General features: G+C 39.0%; 1 protein-coding gene across 3 annotated transcripts in view; it reads left to right on the top strand.

Moving 5' to 3' along the window:
* Positions 1–16584, top strand: part of kcnab1b (potassium voltage-gated channel subfamily A regulatory beta subunit 1b) — a 175462-nt gene extending 158878 nt beyond the window's left edge. For all 3 annotated transcript variants that reach the window (XM_061920157.1, XM_061920156.1, XM_061920155.1), the window contains 5 exons: positions 1202–1322; positions 1398–1492; positions 7730–7850; positions 10615–10703; positions 15621–16584. In XM_061920157.1, coding sequence (XP_061776141.1) covers positions 1202–1322; positions 1398–1492; positions 7730–7850; positions 10615–10703; positions 15621–15710 — 516 coding nt within the window. In that variant the 3' untranslated portion in view covers positions 15711–16584. The remainder of the gene's footprint in view (positions 1–1201; positions 1323–1397; positions 1493–7729; positions 7851–10614; positions 10704–15620) is intronic.
* The last annotated feature ends 489 nt before the right edge of the window (positions 16585–17073 follow it).

Here is a 17073-nt window from a genome sequence, read left to right on the forward strand (position 1 = left end):
CAGTTGGAGCTCTGTCAGGAAATTAAGCAAAAGTAGTTTTTATTTATGTTACATTTGTTATTTTGCACTAACAAAAATAATCATAAAACATTTGTATTTTTCAATAATTAGGGTTTAGTGCAACAATGCATCAGATTTAAAAAGTAAAAGTGTGTTTCACATGAATAAAGAAATGTGGGGAAAAAAAAGTGTAATAAAGCACGGCATCAAAATAAAAAATCTTCTTAGGGCCCCAAATTATACCGAGTGTTACACAAAAGACAAATAAGCGCACTGACACCAAATTGCATCTTGGCATATGGCAGAGCTGGGCAAATATTTTGACTTGGGGGTCACATTGAGAGAAAAAATGTCTTGAGGGCCATTATGTTTGTATTTATAAATGACAAATACACATTTAGCTGTAAAAATCTAATGTACAGTATGTATGTTTGGGTCCCTTTTTTCAGGAACGCTAATACCTAAAGTCACTACGTCCGATAGAGTTCTAAAAATGTCATGACAGACCACCTAAAAAAAAACGGAATGGAATTTTCCTTTTTTTTAATGAATGGGACACCCAAAATGTACATTAAGAAAGTGGTATTTACAATATTAACTTTGAACAACAAAACACTAAATATTAACAACATATGAACATGGCTCCTCCATAGACAAATTTTACAATCAAGCAAAACACAACAAAAATGTAACAAACAGCAAAGTATGAATGCGAAGGGTAATAAACACCTACAATATGATATATTATCACTTTTATGCAGACATTTGATGTAAAAATGTGCTTCCGCATCTGTTCCAGACACATGCGTTTGGGGCTGGCTGCTCTGAAAACAAACCCCGCCCACTCTGTTTTGTTTCTGGTCTGAGCTGCTGTGACATAGATTACCGTAATAACACCTATAACACTCAGAAGTCCAGATTTCAAGCATTGAAATACTTTCTATAGTTCAAGACTTACAGTCATTTAAAAACAGCGCTGCACATCATAATGGCGGCGACCGTTTTGATGTTAAAAGTCTTAAAAAATTATGTAAAACGTCTGTCGGGCCGGATTGAAAATCTATATGGGCCGCGGGTCGTATTTTGCCCAGGTCTGGCATATTGTTTTAAGGTCGCAGTGCATACATGAAATAAAAAAGACTTGTCAGAGTGCAGTTGTTTGCTTTGTTCCCTAATTTTCTGTCTCATCTCATTCATTTAGGAGGCCTACTCTGTGGCCAGGCAATTCAATCTCATTCCACCAGTCTGTGAGCAGGCAGAGTATCATTTTTTCCAGAGAGACAAAGTGGAAACACAGCTGCCAGAGCTCTACCACAAGATAGGTCTGTTTTGTTATGCAACGCTTCCAGGCTCGTCCTGGAATTCTTTTGTATCAACCTGTCACTCTTTAATCACAGGTGTAGGTGTGGTCTCCTGGTCTCCTTTGGCCTGCGGCATCATCACTGGGAAATATGAGAACGGAGTCCCAGAAACCTCCAGGGCCTCAATGAAGGTACGGCTTAATCTTCATTCTGACCACTAGCTTAGTGCACGGACCCTCCAGCGCAGGGGTCATCAACCTTTTGGAAACCAAGAGCTACTTCTTGGGTACTGATTAATGCGAAGGGCTACCACTTTGATACACACTTAAATAAATTGCCAGAAATAGCTAATTTGCTCAATTTACCGTTAATAAATAAATCTATATATATAAAAAATGGGTATTTCTGTCTGTCATTCCGTTGAACGTTTTTTTTCCTTTTACGGAAGTTTTTTTGTAGAGAATAAATGATGAAAAAAACACTTAATTGAACGGTTTAAAAGAGGAGAAAACAGGAAAGAAATGAAAATTAAATTTTGAAACATAGTTTATCTTCAATTTCGACTCTTTAAAATTCAAAATTCAACCAAAAAAAAGAAGAGATTAACTAGCAATTTTGCATCTTTTTGAAAATATTAAAAAAACTATTTATGGAACATCATTAGTAATTTTTCCTGATTAAGATTAATTTTAGAATTTTGATGACATGTTTTAAATAGGTTAAAATCCAATCTGTATTTTGTTAGATTATATAACAAATTGCCCCAAGCTATATTTCTAACAAAGACAAATAATTATTTATTTTAGATTTTCCAGAACAAAAATTTTTAAATAAATTCAAAATACTCGGAAATAAGATTTAAATTTGGCTATCTGGGGCTATTGCAGCTGCTGTTTCTGATGCCGTTTGTTTGTGGTGTGGGCGCCCGTGGCTGCTGGGTCCGGTGCAGGGGGGTGGCTGATGTTGTGACTGGTGGTAGCGGGCACTCGTGGTGGTTGTCGGGGCTGACGGACCAGCTGGCTTCATACTTGTTTATTGTCGTGTTGGTTGGATTGTCGGGTGTGGGCCTGGGGTGCCCTTGCATCCTGCTGCGCCGCCTTTGCGCGCCCGGTTTCGCACCGTTGTCTGGGCCGGGCTTGTAGGGGGTTGTCCCTGGGTGGTGTGGGTACACGGCCGGACCTGTGGGGCTTGGGGGTTCGGCTAGTTCTCAGTGGACAGTGGATGCCTGGACTTTATTGCTGTCCCTCCGACACGTGTATGAATTTGTTGTCGTATAGATATTTGTGTGTGTGTGCGTGTGTATGTGTGTATGGATGGATGCAAATCTGTTTTATGTACGTATATTGGTGTGCATGTATGGTTACAAGTATGTGTGTGTTCATAGATGTGTATATGTATGTGCGTTTGTGCATGTGTGGGTATGTATGAATATGTATGTATGTGTATGCGTGTATATGTATGTATATATTTATGTATGTTAATATTTATGTGTGTATGTATGTATACATGTGTATGTATGTGTGTATCCATCCATCCATTTTTCTACCGCTTATTCCCTTTCGGGGTCGCGGGGGGCGCTGGCGCCTATCTCAGCTACAATCGGGCGAAAGGCGGGGTACACCCTGGACAAGTCGCCACCTCATCGCAGGGCCAACACAGATAGACAGACAACATGTTTGGGCATATATATGTGTATGTACAGTATATGTATATGTGTGTATCTGTGTGTATGTATGTATGTATGTGTATGTATGTGTATGTATGTGTATGTATGTGTATGTATGTATATGTATGTATATGTATGTGTATGTGTATGTGTGTATATATATACAGTATATGTGTCTGTCTGTATGCATGTATGTATGTGTATTTATATGTAGGTATGTATATGTGTATGTGTATATACTATATATGTATATATATATATATGTATATTTATATATATATATATACATATATATATATATATACATGTGTATGTGTATGTATATATATATATATATATATATATATAGCTATATAATATGTATGCCGGTATGTGTATGTATGAATATATACATACACACGCGTGTGTGTGTGTGTGTGTGTGTGTGTGTGTGTGTGTGTGTGTGTGTGTGTGTGTGTGTGTGTGTGTGTGTGTGTGTGTGTGTGTGTGTGTGTGTGTGTGTGTGTGTGTGTGTGTGTGTGTGTATATATGCAGATGTATCGGTTCGCAGCCGAGTGTGAAGCGACCAGAATGAGAATCAGCACCTCCAAGTCCGAGTCCATGGTTCTCGCCCGGAAAAGGGTGGAATGCCATCTCCGGTTTGGGGAGGAAACACTGCCCCAAGTGGAGGAGTTCAAGTACCTAGGAGTCTTGTTCACGAGTGAGGGAAGAGTGGATCGTGAGATCGACAGGCGGATCGGTGCGGCGTCTTCAGTAATGCGGACGTTGTACCGATCCGTTGTGGTGAAGAAGGAGCTGAGCCGGAAGGCAAAGCTCTCAATTTACCGGTCGATCTACGTTCCCATCCTCACCTATGGTCATGAGCTTTGGGTCATGACCGAAAGGATAAGATCACGGGTACAAGCGGCCGAAATGAGTTTCCTCCGCCGTGTGGCGGGTCTCTCCCTTAGAGATAGGGTGAGAAGCTCTGCCATCCGGGAGGAACTCAAAGTAAAGCCGCTGCTCCTTCACATCGAGAGGAGCCAGATGAGGTGGTTCGGGCATCTGGTCAGGATGCCACCCGAACGCCTCCCTAGGGAGGTGTTTAGGGGACGTCCAACTGGTAGGAGGCCACGGGGAAGACCCAGGAACGCCTCGGGATCCCTCGGGAAGAGCTAGACGAAGTGGCTGGGGAGAGGGAAGTCTGGGTTTCCCTGCTTAGCCTGTTGCCCCCGCGACCCGACCTCGGATAAGCGGAAGATGATGGATGGATGGATGGATGTATGTAATTGTATATGTATGTGTGTGTGTATGTATGTATGTATGTATGTATATATATGTATATATATGTATATATGTGTATGTATATTTCTGGGGATATGCTCTGGGCATGCTGGTCAATCGGGGTCGGCGCCCCAGGCTACTGCATCCGGGCTGCATGTCTGAGGCCCCTGGGTCCCGCCGTCCATCCCTTCCGGGTGTCCTTCTTGGTTGGGGCCGGCTGAGTCTAGTCTCCTCATCCATTGTGGTAGCTTGGTGCTGCAGGGTATTCCGAGTTGCTGTGAGTCGGCCAGCTGCTGGGGTAGTGATGTTGTGTGTCAGCCTGTCTGTGATCTTATTTAATTTTTTTTTTTTTTTTGTGTATATATGTATGCAGAGGTATGTGTGTATATGTATGTATGTATGTATATATGTGTATGTGTGCATGTATGTATATATATATATCTGTGTATATGTGTGTATGTATGTGGGTATATATGTATCTATGTGTATGTATATATGTGTATGTGTGCATGTATGTAAATATGTGTGTATATGTGTGTATGTATGTGTATGTATATATGTGTATGTATGCATATGTATGTATGCATATGTATGTATGTGTGTGTGTGTGTATATATATGTATGTGTGTGTGTATGTATGTGTATGTGTGTATGTATGTGTATATATACATATATGTTTGTATGTGTGTATGTGTGTGTATTTATGTGTGTATATGTGTATGGAAGTGTATGTATGTGTGTATATGTATGTAAATATGTGTGTGTATGTATATGTATATGTGTGTATGTATATGTATATATATGTGTACGTATATATATATATATATGTATATGTATATATATATATATAAATATGTATATATATATATATATAAACGAAACAAACAAACAAAAATTAAATATATATATATATATATATATATATATATATATATATATATATATATATATATACATATATATATATATATATATATATATATATATATATATATAGAATTTAATATTTTTTTGTTTGTTTCGTTTTATTTATTTTTTTCCTTTTCTCCCCCTCCCTCAGGGGGGAACTTCGACAGGGCCGTTGCTGGTTGTTCCATCTCCATCGTTGGGGTCCCTGCGGGTGGGGTGGGTGGTCCCCGCGGCCCTGCGCTGGGTGGTCCTGTGGCGGCCGGCTCGGGTGGGGTGGCCTGGTGTGGGCCGCGCCGTGCTCCCCGGGGGGTGGGGTGGGGTCGGGGGAACCCGGGTGCTGGTGGGGCGGGGGCGATCTTCCCGTCTGGCTGCGGGGAGTCTCTGGGTCCCCCCGGGCGGGGCGTCCCGTCTTTCTGCCCGTGTGGGGGGTTCTCTCTCGGTGGCTTGGGGTCTGGCCGTCCGCTGCTTCTCTCGTGCCCTGTCCTCTGCCGGGCGCGTCTGTCTGCGGCCTGCTGCCGGCTCTTCCGGGCGGCGCAGTGGGCCGGGCTCTGGGGTTCCCGCCGCTGGCCGGCCTGGCTGCATGGGGCGGGTGGTCCCTGGTTCCCTGGGCGCCACACCTGCTGTTTGGGTTGGGCTCTCTGGGCGGCTGGGTCCGCACTCTGGCTCCCACGCACACTGGGGGTCAAATATATTGTACATACAAACACACATATACTAACAGACACACACACACACACACACACCGTTATTCATACATACAAACGTCCATACATTGGTACCTACGCTCCCACATACATACACAAATATATTACATACCTACATACTCCAAGTCCGTCCATCCACGCGCACATTCACGGTACAAACATACATATACTGTACATATACATTTACTGTACAAACATTCATATACACATTCTGTTCATATACAAGTACATATACATACATACACTCATGCACATAATCATGTTTCATCACACATATATCAACGTTGTTGCCCTAGGGTAAACTGGGTAACACAAGGCATATTGACAGAGTTCAAACCATTGTTACTATAACAATGTACAAGATTAATATAGGTTGTCTCTCTCTCTTCCCTTTCATCTTTCGGTATTCCTTCTTTTTTTTTTTTTCATTTATTTATTTATTTTTTTATTATCTTTCTAGCTATCATTATGTATACGTATTGTTGCATTTGAACAACTTTATTGTTGATAATAGAAGTAAACTATTGGTTTTGTTCATGATCAAAAGCGCTTTTTCTATTGGTATTTGTATTGCTCCAGTTTTAGTGTAAAAATGCTCATTGTCATTACTATATTATTTATTTCACTAACTGCTTATTTGCTATTACCTTTACGATCATATTTGTACATATTGTATGTGCTGGTGTTGTTTTATTGTTGTTGTTGTTGTTGTTATTGTTGTATTTGCTGTTGTCGTTTTTGTCCCTCTGTCTAATCCCCCTCTTATCCCCACAATTTCCCCCTCTGTCTTCCTTTTTTTCTCTTTCTATCCCCTCCTGCTTTGGCCCGGCTGAACCAAATGATAATATAAATACATTTAATAAAGTCAAATTCAAATAAGGCAACAAGAGAATTATCCTACACTTCTCTTTTGTAAAGTAAATCTGAACAGCCGATATGGGCATTTACATCAACTATATGATTTGCCTGAGAAGCTGGACAGGACAAAAAAAAAAAATAAGATTTAAATTTGATTCCAAAGATTTTCTACATTTGCCAGAATATTTTTTTTTAATTTTGATCATAATAAGTTTGAAGAAATATTTCACAAATATTCTTCGTCGAAAAAAAAGAAGCTAAAATGAAGAATTAAATTAAAATCTATTAATTATTCTTTACAATAAAAAAATGTATTTACTTGAACATTGATTTAAATTGTCAGGAAAGAAGAGGAAGGAATTTAATAGGTAAAAAGGTATATGTGTTTAAAAATCCTAAAATCACTTTTAAGGTTGTGTTTTTTCTCTAAAATTGTCTTTCTGAAAGTTCTAAGAAGCAAAGTAAAAAAATAAATGGATTTAATTACAAAGGTAAGACCAAGTCTTTAAAATATTTTCTTGGATTTTCAAATTCTATTTGAGTTTTGTCTCTTTTAGAATTAAAAATGTAGAGCAAAGCGAGACCAGCTTGCTAGTAAATAAATACAATTTAAAAAACAGAGGTAGGATAGGTTGATTGGCAACACTAAATTGGCCCTAGTGTGTGAATGTGAGTGTGAATGTTGTCTGTCTATCTGTGTTGGCCCTGCGATGAGGTGGCGACTTGTCCAGGGTGTACTCTGCCTTCCGCCCGATTGTAGCTGAGATAGGCGCCAGCACCCCCCGCAACCCCAAAAGGGAATAAGCGGTAGAAAATGGATGGATGGATGGAAGGTAGCTCACTGGTAAGTGCTGCTATTTGAGCTATTTTTATAGCGACTCATCTGGTCCCTAAGGGCTATCTGGTTACCGCGGGCACCGCGTTGGTGACCCCTGCTCCAGCGGGTACCGGCTCGAATGTGGTTTGCTTCGAACTTTGTGTTTCTGATTTACAAGTAATCTAATCCGCTCCTTTGTTTCATTTCGCAGCCATACCAGTGGTTAAAGGAGAAAATAACGAGTGAGGACGGAAGGAAACAGCAAGCCAAGCTGAAGGAGTTGGCTCATATAGCGGAGAAGCTTGGTTGTACGTTACCCCAACTCGCTATCGGTGAGAGGCTTTCTGTGTGTTTACTGTTGTGGACTTTTTTCATATTCAACAAAGAATTGTCCATAGAAAAGTAAGATCTTTTGAAGTATTTGTTTGAGAACTCAAATAACATCAGATTACAAAGAATAAATGGTTTTCGCTGCTACTGAAAGGAGAAGAAAAGGAGCAAGAGGGAGAGAGAGACGAAGAACTCTTCCACAACTTTATAACTTTTAGGATGAGAGGAGGAGGATGAAGGGGTTTGAGGCGAAACCACCTGTCTCTGAGACGAATATTTAGATAAGAAATAATAATATTGCCATTACATTACTCTTATAGCAAAATAACTCAACTATAATGGCAAAATCTTTGCAATATCCTGTCTAGCGATGTTTTGATTAGCCTCAAAGGCGGAATAAAGTCGATCTAGGGTTGTAAGGTATACTGGTACTGGTATAGTATCGCGGTACTAATGAATCAAAATCGGTACTATAAGCTGTATGTACCGGTTTGCCATATTTTTTTTTTTTACAGGCATGACATCACGTCGTCATCACGTCATGACATTGCTGGTTATACGAGCAGAGGAGCATGTTCGGCAGCGCGCACACACGGAGTACTTACAAGCAGACACAGCGTGTAGACAGAAAAGGAAGAACATACACATTTTGGCTTAAAATCTAAAGATAAAGGTGTAGATATAACACTGAAATGCCATCAGGAAGAGGTGCTTTAAATTATGGCAAGCTAGTTAGCGGCTAATGTCCATCCGCAGTCTGCAGTGTTTTTGCTACTTTTAAATCACTAATATTCGCCTCCATGGCAACAAATAAAGCAAGGTTCTTACAAGTATCATTATCACTGCAAGACGAGGAATAGCTAAAAATGCTTCACTTACCACCGTAGGAGGATACAATAGCTCACAATTTAAACAAATTACATGGGTGGAACTACACTTTGACATCCACTGTAATGATACTAAGTACAAGAGCGTATCCAGTCGACACTACTGTGATTACATTGATATTTTTTTATCGTCACAATATTATTTTTTATTTTTTTTCTTTATTTCATATCATTTACAAAAACTCGGAAATACGTCCATGGACACATGACAACTTAAATTATGACCAATGTATGACCCTGTAACAACTTTGTATCGGATCGATACCTAAATGTGTGGTATCATCAAAAACTAATGTAAAGTGTCAAACAACAGAATAATAAGTGATTATTACATTTGAACAGAAGTGTAGATAGAACATGTTAAAACAGGAAGTAAGCAGACATTAAAAGTAAATCAAGAAGTAGTTTGATAATCATTTTTTATAGTTTGTCCTTTATAATGTTGACAAAATAATAGAATGATAAATGACACAATATGTTACTGTATATGTCAGCAGAATAATTAGGAAACTTTGTTTGTTTACTTACTACTAAAAGACAAGTTGTCTAGTATGTTTACTTTTTTATTTAAGGACTATATTGGAAGAATAAACATATGTTTAAAGGCCTACTGAAATGAGATTTTCTTATTTAAACGGGGATAGCAGGTCCATTGTATGTGTCATACTTGATCATTTTGTGAAATTGCCATATTTTTGTTGAAAGGATTTAGTAGAGAACATCCACGATAAAGTTCACAACTTTTGATGCTGATAAAAAAGCCTTGCCTGTACCGGAAGTAGCAGACGATGTGTGCGTGACGTCACGGGTTGTGGAGCTCCTCACATCTGAACATTGTCTACAATCCTAGCCACCAGCAGCGAGAGCGATTCGGACCGAGAAAGCGGAGATTTCCCCATTAATTTGAGCGAGGATGAAAGATTTGTGGATGAGGAAAGTGAGAGTGAAGGACTAGGAAGAAAAAAAGAGACTCCAGGTGGGAGCGATTCAGATGTTATTAGACAAATTTACTTGGATAATTCTGGAAAATCCCTTATATGCTTATTGTGTTACTAGTGTTTTAGTGATATTATATGGTCGAACCTGTACAACCTGAAGGTCGGCCCCGCACCTTTCTTCAGCACCAGTTGACAGGTGGTGGCAATGCCCATCTCTGCCCTTTGCAAGGGACCCTCTTCGAAACACGATCTTTTGAAATGATCGCTGCATAATACACTGTACTTTGTGTGTGTGGTCCAATCCAACCGTGTTCGCTTGCCCGCTCTGTTCCATAGTAAAGCTTCACCGTCATCTTTCGGGAATGTAGACAATAAAACACCGGCTATGTTTGTGTTGCTAAAGGCGGCCGCAATACACCGCTTCCCACCTACAGCATTCTTCTTTGACGTCTCCATTATTCATTGAACAAATTGCAAAAGATTCGGCAACACAGATGTCCAGAATACTGTGGAATTATGCGATGAAAACAGATGACTTATAGCTGGGAACGGTGCTGGAACAAAATGTCCTCTACAATGCGTGACGTCACGCGCACACTTCATCATACCCCGACGTTTCAGCAGGATACTTCGGCGCGAAATTTAAAATTGTAATTTAGTAAACTAACCCGGCCGTATTGGCATGTGTTGCAATGTTAATATTTCATCATTGATATATAAACTATCAGACTGTGTGGTCGGTAGTAGTGGGTTTCAGTAGGCCTTTAATGTACCCTAAGATTTTTTTTGTTAAAATAAAGCCAATAATGCAATTTTTTGTGGTCCCCTTTATTTAGAAAAGAATCAAAGTATCGAAAAGTATGAAAATATATTTTGATACCGGTACCAAAATATTGGTATCGAGACAACCCTAAGTCGATCTATTTTTGTCTGTTTTCCAGCATGGTGCCTGAGGAATGAAGGTGTGAGCTCAGTACTGCTGGGATCCTCCAATCCAAGCCAGCTGACAGAGAATCTCGGGGCCATTCAGGTTGACTGACTATGTCTTATATCAGATCAGGAGTGTCAAACTCATTTTTATTGAGGGCCACATCGCATACATGGCGAAAAATATGTTAGTAAGACCGATTAAGTTCTTTATTGACACATTATTTCCAGGGGCCACATCAAATGATGTTGCGAACCAGATCTGGCCCCCAGGCCTTGAGTTTGATACCTATGCCTTATATCGTCTGTATTATTTAGAGTGGAGCCTTTAAATATAAATTCCAAAAATGCATTTTTAAAGAACCACAAAAACTTTGAGATCCAAGCTGTCGGTACAAGTTTTTTTGTTCATTCTTGGAAGGTCCCATATAACTATTTTTTATTTTAAACAAGTCTCCGGGGTCCCACAATCGTGTATTCAAAGTGCGTTGCTATATTCTAGCCTTTGATGTTTTAGACCGTTTTTGATGAGTCCTCCTGGGAACACCTTGTTTTGTGTGCAAGCCTTCATCCCACAGAATGTGTGGCTCCAAAAAGTGCTCTTGTGCACTTGATTAGTCATGGGATTTATGGCTCTCGGAAGGGAGTCAACTCTCCAAGACCCCTTCCTTTTAAAGAGCTTTTCAAAAGACTGGCTCATTTTTATAGTTCTTGTTTTTAATACTTACCTTATTTTTCAGACTATTAGGCACACTTAAAATCCTTTAGTTTTCTTAAAACTCTACAGTGCACCTTATAACCCGGTGCGCCTAATGTACGGAATAATTCTGATTGTGCTTACCGTCCTCGAAGCAATTTTATTTAGTACATGGTGTAATAAGTGTAACCAGTAGATGGCAGTCTAGCATGTATAGACTGCAAGATGACGCCAGTAAACAACACCAACACTTTAAATGTTATGTTATATATTATTTAAATATTTTAGTATGACTTTGAAGCCACACTACTTGATGGATTGTTGGCCCATTGCGGCTGTCAAAGTGGAGGCACGTAAATAAGACCGCCCACAAAACGGAAGATCCTGAAGCGACTGTAAGGAAGTGATTTGAAGATGATCTGCAAAACATCATCCATGCAACATTTTGACCAAAGAACCACCCTTACATGTTATGTAGACCACAAGGAAGTCTTTTACAATTAGAAAAAAATCCTAATATGACCCTTTTGATGCGCTTTATAATCCGGTGCACCATTTGTATGAAAATAGACCTGACTAGACCCGCTCATCGGCAGTGCACCTTTTAATCCGGTGTACCTTATAGTCCGAAAATGACGGTACCTCCGGTGTTGCGACCTCTGTTTACGTCCATCATGTCAAAAATATACCTTCTCGCTGGCTACTAATAAATGCTCGAGAATTAAAACTGGTTCGGAACTAACAGTGTTTGGATTGTAATCTCCCAAATCATCCTTGTTTTGGCGCACCTGTACTGTAATTTAGTCCAGCGTTTAGGCAAAAGGAACAACAACTACCTGCGGCTAAGACGAGCATTGCACAATTTTTGTTTGGATCCTATTTTTTTAATATATTTTGTTAAAAAAACGCCAAAGTTATATTTTGACATGAAAATTAATGTTTAAAAACGTGGATTTATGTGCTTTCAAGGACATTTCACATGATTGTGTTCTATATCAAAACTTTTATTGTTGATCTGGCACTATGTATAGAAAACAATCCACAATAGTATGACTTTTAAACTGTTAGTTAAACCTGCATGTAGACATTAGCAGGTTTATAATGGAAGCCGTTTGACACTGTAACACACAGGAGTCAAACTCAAGGCCCGGAGGCCAGGTCTGGCATGCAACATCATTTTATCTGGCCCACAAACACCTGGAAAGGAAATGTGTCAAAGTACCTAATATTTTGATTTTGATTTTTTTTTCATTTTGTCAGAAAAAGTGTATGTACTGCTTGAAATTGCATATATTTTAAACTTTAATAGTATCCAATGTTACAACAAATATTACAGTAAATCATCATACTTTCCAAACATCCATTTTCTACCGCTTATTCCCTTTTTTGGGGTCGCGGGGGGCGCTGGCGCCTATCTCAGCTACAATCGGGCAGAAGGCGGGGTACACCCTGTACAAGTCGCCATCTCATCGCAGGGCCAAAACAGATAGACAGACAACATTCACACTCACATTCACACACGAGGGCCAATTTAGTGTTGCCAATCAACCTATCCCCAGGTGCATGTCTTTGGAAGTGGGAGGAAGCCGGAGTACCCGGAGGAAACCCACGCATTCACGGGGAGAACATGCAAACTCCACACAGAAAGATCCCGAGCCTGGATTTGAACCCAGGACTGCAGAACCTTCGTATTGTGAGGCAGACGCACTAACCCCTCTGCCACCGTGAAGCCACTTTCCAAACATGTTTTTGTCTAAATAAAAATACTTAACTTTACAGAAAACTACCTATTAAATTAATAAAAATGACAATACATTTTATGTTCTTCTTTACAGCATATTACAGTAAATTGAAAAGTGAAGTGAATTATATTTTTATAGCGCTTTTCTCTAGTGACGCAAAGCGCTTTACATAGTGAAACCCAATATCCATCCATCCATCCATTTTCTACCGCTTATTCCCTTTCGGGGTCGCGGGGGGCACTGGCGCCTATCTCAGCTACAATCGGGCGGAAGGCGGGGTACACCCTGGACAAGTCGCCACCTCATTGCAGGGCCAACACAGATAGACAGACAACATTCACACTCACACCCAATATCTAAGTTCCATTTAAACCAGTGTGGGTGGCACTGGGAGCAGGTGGGTAAAGTGTCTTGCCCAAGGACACAACGGCAGTGACTAGGATGGCAAAAGCGGGAATCGAACCTGGAACACTCAAATTACTGGCACGGCCACTCTACCAAACGAGGTATACTGTTTACGTTAAAATTCTGTTGACTGAGCTTCCAGTTTTTTACTGTAAAATCTACGGTTGCAGTTTTTAACGGTGTATTACTGTAAACGGAAAGACGGTACATTGTTTTTTATGGTACAAAAACTGGCAGCTAAGTTGCCAAAATAAGAAAATAACTTGTACTGTTTTTCCATGAACAATATAATGTTGTAAAAACCAATGTCAATTTAATACAAAAATTCTGGCAAATAATTAGCTGCCAGCTGTTTTATAAACCCCCTCGTCCCCCACCACCAAAAAAATAAAATAAACAGTGGTACTGTTTTTCCATTTACTGAAAAATGTTGTAAAAAATAAAATAAAAACCTTTATATTTTACAGTAAAAAAAATTTAATGTAAAGTTTTTACTGTAAAATGGACTGTCTATTTGAACCAAATTATATAATTAATCAATCCAGAGGAAAATTCCTACATTATTCACTGTTCCAAGCGGCCCTCTGATGGCAGCCATAACTGCCATGTGGCTCTCTGGAATGACATGAATCGTGTAAATAAGATAACTTGCATAAGGATGTGTTCTCAAGCAAGTGATCATCCTTTGAGGAAAAACGGAGGAATATTTCTATCAGCACAAAGTGCTGCCAAGAAAAAACTTTTTTTTTTTTAAATTAAGACTACATTTCCTGTAATTGGGTGCATTTGTAAAAAAAAAGAATGTGTACTGTTTTTCCATGAACAATATAATGTTGTAAAAAAACAATGTCAATTTAACCCAACAATTCCGCTTTTTCCGTAGATCCCCCCACCACCACCACCACCCCCAGAAAAAACAGTGTAAAATGTACTTAAAACAATTTATATAATTAATGAGGAAATCCAGAGGCAAATTCATACATTATTTACTGTTCCAAGCAGCCCTCTGATGGTAGCCATAACTTCGGTGTGGCCCTCAATGAAAACCACTTTGACATCCCTGCTGTAACAAAACAATTCATTATTTCCAATGGGAAGATTTTAAAAACAAGTCGTGTTGGACCTTAACCAACTCAGTGGCCTAGTGCAGTGGTTCTCAAATGGGGGTACGTGTACCCCTGGGGGTACTTGAAGGTATGCTAAGGGGTACGTGAGATTTTTCAAAAATATTCTAAAAATAGCAACAATTCAAAAATCCTTTATGAATATATTTATATTTTATATTTATTATATTTTTTATATTTTTATATTTATTAATACTTCAACAAAATATGAATGTAAGTTCATAAAATGTGAAAAAAATGCAACAATGCAATATTCAGTGTTCACAGCTAGATTTTTTTGTGGACATGTTCCATAAATATTTCTTTTTTTGTGAAGAAATGTTTATAATGAAATTCATGAGTCCAGATGACTCTCTATTACAATCCCCAAAGAGGGCACTTTAAGTTGATGATTACTTCTATGTGTAGAAATATTTATTTAGAATTGAATTACTTGTTTATTTTTCAACAAGTTTTTTGTTATTTTTATATCTTTTTTTCCAAATAGTTCAAGAAAGACCACTACAATTGAGCAATATTTTGCACTGTAATACAATTTAATAAATCAGAAACTGATGACATAGTTCTGTATTTTACTTCTTTATCTATTTTTTTCAACCAAAAATGCTTTGCTCTGATTAGGAGGTATTTGAATTAAAAAAATGTTCATAGGGGGTACATCACTGAAAAAAGGTTGACAACCACTGGCCTAGTGGTTAGGGTGTCCGCCGTGAAATCGGTTGGTTGTGAGTTCAAACCCCGACCGAGTCATACCAAAGACTATAAAAATGGGACCCATTACCTCCCTGCTTGGCACTCAGTATCAAGGGTTGGAATTGGGGGTTAAATCACCAAAAATTATTCCCGGGCATGGCCATCGCTGCTGCCCACTGCTCCCCTCACCTCCCAGGGGGTGATCAAGGCTGATGGGTCAAATGCAGAGCATAATTTTACCACACCTAGTGTGTGTGTGTGACTTTAACTTTATAGATTTTACTGTCCTATTAGTGGCATTATAACACAGTGATGTGTGTGTTTGATCATGTTTTAAAGCTATGCTGTATGAACTTCAGGTCATTCCAAAGATGACTGCAGGCATCGCCTCAGAAGTGGATCACATACTGGGGAATCGTCCGCACACCAAAAGAGACTACCACCATTAGCACGGACCAACAGTGAGGGAAACTTTAACTTAAGTTAACTTTAACTTAACTGTGCTCTGAAAATGTATCAAAGCTCCCACTCACAGCCATCGCACAGCCACCAGTGCCCCACTTTGCTCATGTGACCTTGTGTGTGACCGTGTGAAAAGTCTTCTGCTCGGCTCCTCCTCAGCCACTTGTCATAATCATAAAGTGAGATGCTTGGCAAAGAATGCATGCTAGACCCGTGGCGGCCAACAGACGCAACAGTGCACCAATAGGATCATTTCTGGTGTGAGATGGTCCTTTTTATTTTGCAGCTGTGTGCAGAATATTTCAAAGTGGAGAATATTGCATAAGGTGAGGAAACTAAAAAAAACCATCATCGCCATGCAGTGGATAACTTAAAAATGCATCATTTTCTTTTGTTTTACAAACTATAATTTTTTGCCTCACTAGATGTTCGTGAAGTGATGGGAACAGAATATAACAGGGCGCGGTCTCAGCAGACTCGACGATACATTTCTTTTCCAGTGATCAATCTGTATGAGCTGAAATGATCAATGTTATAATATATTTTTGAAAAAGCTCGTGCTGTACTGATTGAAACGTGATTCACTTGATAAAGTACCCGGAAATAGTGTACTCTCCTGATGTTTACCATCACTTTTTTTTACCTCAACTTTGTGGTTAAACCATGTCCTGTCACACCTGGGGATGATCAACATAAAGGGAGCTTGTAGATCAACAACGCCATACAACTAATGAAAAGGCTTGGAAAAAAACATGATCATAAATGTGCTAGCACACTCCTTCTTGCAGATGCCAGTTTGATTAAATGGGTGTATTTTTGATGTGGTTTATTGAGATTTGTACACAGAATTAAAGATCATACAACTAACATTTGACTTGTTTTTAAATAACTTTTAAATCATCGCCAGTACAGTAAACCCTATCTTATATTAACTAAGCTGTTGGGGCTGTATCATAATTTCAATAATAAACAACCTTCACATATTTTTTTTTATTGAACAACTTACATACATGTATAATTCACACAAAAGTCAAGGCACTTTCAACATAACCAACAATCTGCACATGAGGTTGAGCAAATCAAGACATCAGCAAAACATGTCAAGGAAAGAAAACAAAGGCAAATACAGATAGAGTATTAAATATAAATAAATAATAATATGAAAAAAAAGACAAAAAGGGCAACCCAAATCACTTTAAAAGTTTTTAACAAAGATATCAATTGAAGGGCTTTTGTAGTCTTAGTCATCCTCCAAGATTTGATTGTCAATTGTAAACCATTAAGCCAATTACACAAAGTAGGCCTTACTTTCATAAATCGACATCTATGTAGAAAAAAATGGTGCATGGA

Source organism: Nerophis ophidion, linkage group LG14 (genome assembly GCF_033978795.1).
Source record: "Nerophis ophidion isolate RoL-2023_Sa linkage group LG14, RoL_Noph_v1.0, whole genome shotgun sequence".
Lineage (NCBI taxonomy): Eukaryota > Metazoa > Chordata > Actinopteri > Syngnathiformes > Syngnathidae > Nerophis > Nerophis ophidion.